This window comes from Eleginops maclovinus, chromosome 4, assembly GCF_036324505.1.
Source record: "Eleginops maclovinus isolate JMC-PN-2008 ecotype Puerto Natales chromosome 4, JC_Emac_rtc_rv5, whole genome shotgun sequence".
Taxonomy (NCBI): Eukaryota; Metazoa; Chordata; class Actinopteri; order Perciformes; family Eleginopidae; genus Eleginops; species Eleginops maclovinus.
Window position 1 is genome coordinate 21,311,423 of NC_086352.1, and position 10,511 is coordinate 21,321,933.

At 39.1% G+C, this 10,511-nt stretch overlaps 1 protein-coding gene across 1 annotated transcript; it reads right to left on the reverse strand.

The window, feature by feature from the left end:
• On the reverse strand, positions 1-4,709 carry LOC134862683 (protocadherin-20). Its single transcript, XM_063880695.1, has 2 exons — positions 4,345-4,709; positions 1-3,928 (listed from the first exon to the last, which is right to left on the reverse strand). Exons 1-2 carry the CDS (start codon positions 4,390-4,392, stop codon positions 1,340-1,342), a joined length of 2,637 nt encoding a protein of 878 aa, XP_063736765.1. The 5' UTR covers positions 4,393-4,709; the 3' UTR covers positions 1-1,339.
• Positions 4,710-10,511: the final 5,802 nt, after the last annotated feature.

Sequence of the window (10,511 nt, forward strand, 5' to 3'; positions counted from 1 at the left end):
TACTGTACATCCTATGTTTATTCACATACATAATTATAGACTTTGAACCAAAGCTTGAAAATCCCCATTTTGTATTTGGTTCTTTGCTGTGGTGTCACATGTAATCAACATTATTAAACTTAGCCTTATGCAAAGCTTTTAATCTTTCCTTAATATCACACAGAGATCCCATACACATACATATGGAAATATGTAAGAGTAAGTGATATCAATACCATATAAGATCCAGTGCGTTCTAAAAAAATAGAGTATCTTTAATAATTACATAGAATTACTTTTCCTTCACAAACACAAGCATGTATTCACAGACACATTGAGAATTGCATGATTGTATAAAGAACAGAATGTATCAAACTTGAAACAGATTTGTGACAGAGAAGTTTGGACATTATAAATGGTTCAGCCTCGTAAAAATATGAGATTTTTTGCAGGCCCAAACATTGAAGGTTTTACATGCATGGTCAGTAACTACTGTGCGCCTTCACGGAAAGTAGGGCATCTGGTTACTAACCATGAATCTCACACAACTTTAGAGATGAGAGAAATCATAACTCAAGGCCAATTTCTCTGAAGCTTTCAAAATCATGGAAAATATGTCATATATTATTCTATACATTACATCTTTGAACTCATATCAATCTATTGCAAAACTATTAAATGGGAATTAAGTTAGAATTTCTTTTTCCAATCTACAGTTTTTAGTTAAAAAAATGAATGGTTTTAGCATTTGTGCATTCTTAGAGTTATAGAGCTGGATGTACTGTATACTGACATGGTGAACTCTTTAAATATAACAAAATACAATGCATTGAATAAAGTCATACATATGACTAGCCTTTTCAGTACCAATTCCAGATTAAAAATATGATTTATCAACAACAACAGCAGAGAATAAAAAAAGCGTTGTGCCATAAACTGTTCTTTGTCTTTCTCGTGCAATGCAAAAGTTTGATATAAAATCTTAAACAGTTTTTACAATATTTACATAGGACCTTATATTCAGTAATCTTCAATGAGTTGCTCTTTTGAATTAGTAATAAAACTATTATTACTTTGATGCTAATAGTTATTATACCTTGCTCTGCTTTTTTGACACTACACGTCTTGTTCAGTGTCATGTTTTATAGATATTATAAAACATGAGAGGAACCCATAGCATACACATTGAATTTCACTACACTGCAGTAATAACAATATTATAACAAAAGCAAAAAGAGCAACTTCATGTTAGAACTACACTTCTCACTGTGAGATTTGTAAACATTCATGTAAACAGTGGTGGTTTTGGATTTGTGGAAAACTTGGAATCAGATATTAGATATCGGCCTGAGCTTCCTGTTTACAGCTGCATTGAGTCATTCGTCTTTTTTAAAGGTCTCTCCACTTCTGATCTTTTCTTTCGCTGCTTTTTAAAACTTTTACAGCATATGTAAGACGTCAGAGTAACAACTGAGAAGAACAGTCCAAGACATGTCACAGAAAGAGCAATAAGGACAGGCTGACAGGGAAACAACTCATACCTCTCAGGCCCCTGTGTCATCTGGCCTTTAAACCAGGGCCTCTCCTCTACCTCAATTTCAGCCTCCCTGGTCAGCAGGCTCTGGATGTAGCTCTCGTTGCTCACTGTTTCATTGACAAAGAAGTTAACCATGACTGTTGAGTAAAGCGGTTCAGGCTGACCATGATCAGTGACCTTCACCAGAAGGCTGTAGAGGCCCCGATTGCTAAGCTCCCTCTTTAATGTGATATTTCCTGTTTCTGGGTCAATGGCAAATGACCCTGGTTCTCCCCCTTTCCTTTTAATGATACTATAGGCGATCACAGCATTCATTCCGGTATCCTTATCCACAGCGTAGACTTCTGTTATTGATGTTCCTGGTAGTGTATTTGGTAGGACCAGCAAGTAAGACTGATTGGACTGGGGGAAGAGGACGATAGGTGGGTTGTCATTTACATCCAACAACAGTACTGTGACCATAGTAATGCAGGACAGAGCAGGCTCTCCTCCATCAACAGCTTCTATCCACAACTGATATGTCCCTTGTTGCTCACGGTCCAGGGAGGTCTTGGCCCTCAGTGCCCCTCTGCCTGTGTCTATCATGAAGATGTCGCTGCCATTGAGGATGGACAGGGCCACCCAACCGTTTTCCTCAGCATCGGCATCCGTCACAGAGAGGACACCGATCTCACCATACCCTGGGAAGTTCTCTGGCACAAAGAACGTGAAGTCCTTATCGATGAAGCGTGGACTGTTGTCATTGCGGTCTTGCACAGTCACCACCACAGTTGCAAGTGACTCCCTCCTGGGTGTCCCCTGGTCAACAGCTCTCACTATGAACCGGTATGTCTCTTTCTCCTCACGGTCCAGTGATGTGGTAACAGTCAGGACACCTGTCACATGATCTATCACAAAGATCCCTGGGGCGTCTCCTCCAAGAAGGTAAATGACTTCCCCACGGCTTTCACTGTCCTGGTCTGTGGCTTGGAGCTGGGTCAGAAAGGTATTGGGCGGATTGTTCTCTTCTACAGATACTTCCACCAAAGCCTGCTGAAAGACTGGTGCATTGTCATTCTCATCCAATACCTGCACCTTGAGGAAGGTTTTGATGACAAGCCCTTGAGCACTCTTAGCAAGCACAATTAGTTCATACTCCTGTGTCTTCTCATAATCCAAAGGCTCTGTAGTCTCCAACAGGTACTCATTCTTCAATTTTTTATAGGGTCCAAGCCTGAAGGGACCAGTCCCTTCTAAATGACAGTCCACCCTTTGGTTCCTACCAATATTTTTGACAGTAAAAAAAGCAATTGGAGAAAAAGCTGGCTCAGACTCCTTTATTGTTAACTCCCCGTCATTTTCTGGTGCAATATATCGGGGAACGACTGCAGGTGGTCCTGTAACAACTTTGATGATATGGACAGAGACAGTGGCAACTGCAGGGATACAACCAGGTCCATTGGCAAGAATGGTAAGTTTGTAAAATGTGGCTGTACCGGTGTCTATCTTCCCAGCTAGCTTGATCACTCCTGTGATCCTGTCCAAATGGAACAAGCTCCTGGTGTCCCTTGGCACACGTTCACTGTAAGCATAGCTGATCTGAGCATTAGCACCAAGGTCAGGGTCAAAAGCATGCAGACGTGCTAAATGTCCCCCTTTGGTGGTATTCCCATGCAGAGTGACATTAATTTGTGACTCTTTGAATTTCGGGCAGTTATCATTTACATCTGTAATGACAATTTTCAATGTAGCTGCTCCAAGAAGAGGAGGGGTCCCACCGTCCTCTGCTATGATATCTGTTATATATTCAGCCTGGGTCTCTCTGTCCAAAGCCTCTGTCACAATGAGAAAGGGAGTCAGCTCACCTCCCTCATTCTGCTCAACATCAAGCGTAAACATTCCAAAGTCATTAACGAGCCAGTAGGTCTGCACTCCATAAAGACCTAGGTCCGGGTCAACTGCAGAATGCTCCACCGCATAGCGAGCATTTATGTGAGTGTTTTCTGGGACAGACAGAGAGATCTCATCCACAGGAAACTTAGGCCTGTTGTCATTCACATCCTCTATGAAGATCTTTACTTTGACAAGCTGGAAGTGCTGCTGAGGCAACACAAACACATCCAGTGAGAGGACACATCCCCTTCCCTCTGAGTTATCAGGACAGAGGGTCTCCCTGTCAATCTCTGTAGCAGATGTGTAGAGCTCCCCGGTCGTATTATTTAGGTTCACATACTGCCCATTGACCTTCTTTTGTGGAAGATTGAATAAAAAGGGGGGGTCCACAGCGAAATCCAAATGTAAATCTTGTCCAATGGCACCTATGAAGGTTCCTCCTGGTAATCCCTCCTTTATCTTATAGATCAGCTGTTTTGCTTGGCTGAAATTTGCAAAACAGGAAGGAGGGCTGGTGTAAAGCATGATCATGCACAATCCCTGTAATAAAAGATTATTAAAGGTAATACAGTTTAATGAAAGTAACAAATTAATAGCCAAAATAAGATATTCCAGTGTATCTTTATTCAGTGGGAACATGTTTATAAAGCTAGCGGTTGCAGAGCTGCAACAATGATTTGAATTGTAATTATTACACTGCACTAATTAGGACTATAATTTAAGCAAATAAATCCATAACATTTCATTGTTGAGAGTATAAGGTTTATTTCCATAATTTAGCCATAAAATAGAACATGAGAATAACAACTGTATATTGTAAGAGGAGCTAGTCATGTATCAGCATTAATAATAAGGCAAAAATAGTGTTCACAGTATTATAAAAGCAACTTATAGTTGTGTTAAAGTCAATTAAATAATCAGTGTCAAAGAGTCAAATGAATTATTATGAAACTTACCCATATAACTCCTCTTTTGCTAAGTCTGGGGTGTCTTCTGTTGAACATGTTTATGTCCTAGTCCAGTACCTTCCACTTATGGCAGCAAGTGTGACAGCGTCAGTGACCTAGGCATTTTGAGCATTAAGCAGTGCAGACCTCAGCTGAGTGCTACGCCTTATTGCTATCTGACTTGAAAATGTCATTCATCCCAGTGCTGGTTCAGGACACTCCCACCATATGCAAATCAGCTCGGCATACTAACCAATGAGAGCCAATGGCCACTGGGAAATCTACTTGAGTTCACAAATTCCACTTTCATGCTGCTTTCAAAGCACATCGACACGCACCTGCACTTTCTACACACCCATGTTGTCACAAGCAGCTGCAAACCTTGCATTCCTGTGGCAGATAGAAAGCATATGATTACAAGTGAGCTTATCATGACACGGAAGACTGGGCAGAGATGTAAAATATCCACAGCCTAGAGATTACTTTAAGCCTTAGTTAAAACACACCACCGATGAAAATCATTGCACAGAATGAATTAAGACAAATATGTAATGATATCATGACCGTGCATAATGTTTTTCACAACCAACCAATGACAGATCTTTGACAATTGAGTTTCCAAATGTAACGACAGACAGACAGACAGACAGACAGACAGACAGACAGACAGACAGACAGACAGACAGACAGACAGACAGACAGACAGACAGACAGACAGACAGACAGACAGACAGACAGACAGACAGACAGACAGACAGACAGATACATAGATCAAAATATATAAAAAACATAATAAACAAAGCCAGCAGAGAGGTGATCTTGGCATCATAAGTGGAGCTATGGTCTGATTCTGGATTGAGCCTTTAACTAAATCAACCCCCCTAATCCTCATGTGTTCTAAATGCTGGGCCAGCTGTTTGCTGGGATTGGAAGCATACTGCTCAGAGAAATTGAGTGATTGAAGTTCTGTGGAAAAGGGCGGATTGAGACAGTCACACACTCATACTTTTTCATACTGCGTTAGGTCTTTGCAATCATTACTCATCATAAGTGTCTGGTGGGTGGAAAATACTGCAGCCTAACATTCATGCATTCTCTTATTTATTTGGTCAGACTTCTAGAAATAGACCAGAGACCCAATACTTTCATTTGGCAGGTTGCATACAGTACATTTCAGTGATGTAGATAGATAGTAGACTAACATGGATCATCTACAAATCCATGTTGCATCCAGCATCCACAGTTTTTATTGGTCCATGTGATGAGCTCATCAACATTCTGTAAATACAGGCTGCAAGCACGGTGGGCTTGGAGGCTTTAGAGCGTGGAACACAGCAGATCAGGAAAATGAGAGTAATTTGAAAGCTGCCTCGAGGTGCACAGGATCTGAGGTGTTCAGCTGTTGAACATCACTGAGGAGTCAGTACAGAGCAGTTACCTCAAAGTTACACAGAAACAATATCATAACTATTTATGTTTGTAAGATCAATTCAATTGTTTAATGTACTCACATTTTGGTTAAATATACAGCAATAAAGCGGGTTTTATAGTCTCTGCTCCATGGTGTCCTCAAGGCATCCCATATCGTCTTATTTCTCTACTATATATAAATGCATATAAAGGATAAAATGTGTACAATATATTTGATCAATACAAGTTGTGACTATGTTATCTAAAGTGATACAATGTATTTCCCATCAGTTCGATTATACAATAATACCAATGCGTACAAATGCAGAAAATGTGTGATTTCCTCAGGGCTTGAACGAAAGTCTTTATTGTGGTTCATTAAATGTGTCAGAATGTTCCGGAGACAAAACTATCTTGTGTTGCAAATCACACCTTTCATATTGCACATTTAGAGGATTAGAAAACAGCAGGTTTGAGACATCATACCATCTCAAACAAGCTGTAGGTTACAGGCTGTGCTTTACATTATTTACACTGTAGCAGTTGCAATACCAGGAGCTGTGACACAAAGGCCAGGGATGCTTTGTGTCTGTCAACCTGATACTGTGACATCTGTGAATGTAAGTCCCCTTTCACAACAACTTTTTATGAACTTGTCAACACGCTGACAGACAGAGAACAATTAGTAAAAGTGGTATAGAATACATAACGTTACAAATTCATCTTAGTTGAAGTGCAAATAGTTTCATATGACTGCAATCTTTTTTCAAATCCAACCAATGTATTTTCTTTGTTTCTGTTAACCTCCATTAATATTATTAAAAATGTTATATTCCGTTTTTTTTTTAAATTTTGAACTCATATTTGAACAGCTCTAAATCTTCTGATGTGTGTTATATCATTTGAACTTTGTTTATTTTCTTGATCTTTAGTGCATTTGTAAATGTCAGTCATGGTGACAGCATCTCTCAATCTTGGTGTCCAGACATAAAAAGTACTACAAAGGTTGAGTAAGGCCAAGAGGCAGTAACTTTGGTCTTAATTATGTAATTTCCTGCTCTGAGTCTGTGTGAGATGAGTTGCGTAATCTCTGGCCAGATTCACCAACAGATGTCCCGTTAACCTTAGTCTTTTCTTTTAATCAAAATTCTGCTAAGCTATCTTGATAGCTAAGAGACAGCCTCATGGCTGTTGAGTAAGATGGATATGACCACACAAAAGTATTTATGGCAAGAGATACAGTAGGTTGATAAACTGTTGAATCTGTGTAGGATCATTAAACATTATCAGTCCAATAACAGTCAACCAAAATATCTTACACGTTTTCATTTTGTTATTTTCAAAACTGTGCAATATATGTTTTACTTTTAGCTTCCTAAAGATCTTGCGTTTATCTGAGCGAAAAACGAAATCAAAATGTAGAAATCAATACTGATTCATTACATTTCCTTTACAGCCAAACAATACTGTATTGATAATCTGTCACATTTTTTGACCTGCCTGGGTCAGTCTCGCTTCGGGCTCATTTGTGTAATTTATAATGTATGTGACATTCACAAAATACAAATTAACCAAAGTGTCAGTTTTGAAAAATGCCACAGCCAGTAAATTTAGAGTTTTTGAGGCAGCTGGAATCGCTGTTTCTTCAGTATTATACAGTTGAAGAAATCTGAATCACAGCTTTGTGTTATTTATAATGAAATGTCTCTAGAATCAATACACTGCAGTCAGACATAATTTCTCTATAACATCTAATTAATCAAACCCACATTTCTCGTGTTTATCGCAAAACAATAATTGCTGCAACTTGAACACAGATTTCAGTTTAATGGAGTACCACACAATGTTTATAAAGACGGCCTATTCCACAGGGCAGAAAAAATCATTCAGTGATCATTTATTATGTCAGATTATGTCAGAGTTGAGGTATGCCAGCGGAGGTAGTCTTCACAGTTCTGCTTTACTTTGCTATAACTGGATGCGTAATGGGTGCTATCAGCATAAAGATAATCTCTCCTTACTAAGTACTAACACTAATAACTTTTAGCACCAAGACAGACGGATACAAAAGAGTAGAAGACAATAAATAAACCCCCCTCTTTCTTTTTCAAAACTTAGAGCAACATTTACACACTGCAGCTGCATCCTCCTGTTTCAAGGGAATGAACTTCACTTTTCCCCCTGCATGTTCACAACCACGACAGCTTTGTTTTACACCTCTAGAGATACAATGAAATTGTCTATGTATAAATGTGTTCACAGGATTACTTCTTTAAGTAAAGTCAGCCACATGTGTACTTGCTCCATCACTGCCATCTACTGGTTGAATTGACATAAAAGGTCACACGGACCTCAGAGTGTAATATTGCAAGTCCAGATCCATAAAGATTTATTTCGTGTTTCGAGTTGGATCTAAAGTAAAAAATGGGACTAATCTACACCTTTGTTGGTGTTTATGTTGTTCTACGGCAGAATTAGATTAGTGTAAATGTGAGAGTTGAGTCAAGGGCTGAAAACTGTAGAAGTACTTATTCCTCAAAAGTAAATATTTTTTATTTTTTATCTTTGGAAAGGTACAAAGGAAACATGGTTTAAACTGTCTGTGTGGCTTGCCGTCATGAAACTGATTTTTGTGCAAAATGGAGCTGTCTGTAATATTATACCACACAATTACTAAACCCCAAAGGTCTATTTCTGTAAACTGAAAATATACGGAACTGCTCTGCCTTTTTTCCCCCTCCTTGCAGCTTCGCGGCTGCATCTCTACTCCACTGTTCTCTCCCACTACTTTTCTCGCTTCCCGCTGATATAGATGCATCCTGGCATGAATGTGAGAAAGATCATCTGGAGGAGTGAGACAGAAACAGAGAAAAAGTAAAAAAATAACAAGAAAACCTTGTGAGCTTGTGTTTGATAGGCAGACAGAGCGAGAGAAAGATGGTGAGATAGCAGGAGACCGTTAAACCTCGGAGTGGTGTGAGTGTGGCTTTGTGCCTCTGCAGGTGCGGGCTGGATATATCATTGAGAACAGGTGCTGTGCTACAATGTATGCCCCTCACAGCTGCAGCCAAGAAGATTACTAGCCAAGCTTCACAGTAATGAAGTTTCTATCGATTGGCCTACCACAGGTTCTTGTTTCTGCCTGCTAACAGTGTAACTATTTCAGAGCCTCAATTTGAGGTTTTTGAGTACATCAATTAGGGTATAAAATAGAGTTTCAAGAAGGGAACAATTTGCTGATGGAACAAAAAATCACTTAGTCACTTCTCATTCTTCCATAACCCAAAAATAATGAAGTTATTTTTTTCTTCATCAATGTTAAAATTATCCATTTTTGCTTTGGAACTCAAAAACACTCTCACTCTTGTTTTTATGTCTCAGTGTGGAGGAATGTGACAACACCTTGTGAAGACACACAATTAGTTCAAGATGTAAAAACCAGCACATTTGACTGCTGAAATAATTATTTGACTTACTTCCAGCAATGTTTGCCATAGCACTATTGTCATGAGGGCAAACCACTTGCAATATTCAATTACATTCCTATAGGAATAAAATGGCCATACAGTATCCTCTCCGATAGAAACAGTGGTGCATGTTGTGATCACACACACACACACACACACACACACACACACACACACACACACACACACACACACACACACACACACACACACACACACACACACACACACACACACACACACACACACACACATGCTATATATTTAAGTATTTTCATATTTAATATTAATTAGTGTGGTAGTAATTATATTAATTTCCCCTATGATCATGCAGTAGGATTACTGAGCATGGTCTATACAATAAGAGGGAAATGGGGAATGGCAAAGGGAAATAGGAAGAAGGCTGAAATCTGTTGTGTTAAAATAATAATTGAAATTCAATGCATTCTGCTCCAGTGACTGAAGTCTTGGTCTGGTGGGATTTCTACAACGGCTAAGATAGGATTATATAGACAAGAACACAATGGATTGATTTTATTATCTCTGATGTATATCTACATTTATGATCGGTGTTGAGCCAGGTTGACCCTACTCAATTAGGGTGTTACCTTCAAGAATGGTGTGTTCCTAATGCAATACTGTTCATATGCTTACAAACTGCACTGAACATGATTTCTGACCTGACATGTACTGAGAAAGTGGCATAAGTAAGTACATAAACATGACACTCAAAACACACATCACTCCAGAGTCAAACAGGAACATAAAACATTCTTCTCTTTTGGTGCCTAATACAAAACATACACTTGATGTATGCTTTTTTCGAAACTGCATTTCATATATCTTAGACATTGTTGAGCTTCTGAGATCTTGCACAAAACCTCTAGAGTTTGGTGGGAAGAACAAGGGCAGTTCTGTGGGCGAAGGCCTTGTTAATGAGCGAGGTCAGAGGAGAATGTTCAGACTGGTCTAAGCTGACAGGAAGGCAGGAAATAACCATAATAACCTGCATTAAAACAGTGCAATGCAGAGGAGCGTCCATGAATGCCCTGCTAAGAGGAGGCACAGGAAACATCACACAAGTGTATCTTTTACATTGTAGAGCAACAACCATAATGGTGAGACTGAGAACACAGCCTGTTTTAGTTTATTTATTGTCTAAATATTGTAAAAGTTAATCCTCAATTGTTTAACTTCATTGTCATTGAATGTGACCAGATCCCTAACGAGTAAGTAATGCAGTTTTAGAGATACAAAATGAGTTCCATGCAATTAGGGTTCAGTCTTAGTTTGAAAGAA

Bases quoted from the DNA above. Each gene is read 5' to 3' on its own strand.
- LOC134862683 (XM_063880695.1), bottom strand. From the start codon at position 4,392: ATGTTCAACAGAAGACACCCCAGACTTAGCAAAAGAGGAGTTATATGG. The intron at 3,929-4,344 runs GTAAGTTTCATA...CTTTTATTACAG, and splicing joins GCAAAAGAGGAGTTATATGG to GGATTGTGCATGATCATGCT.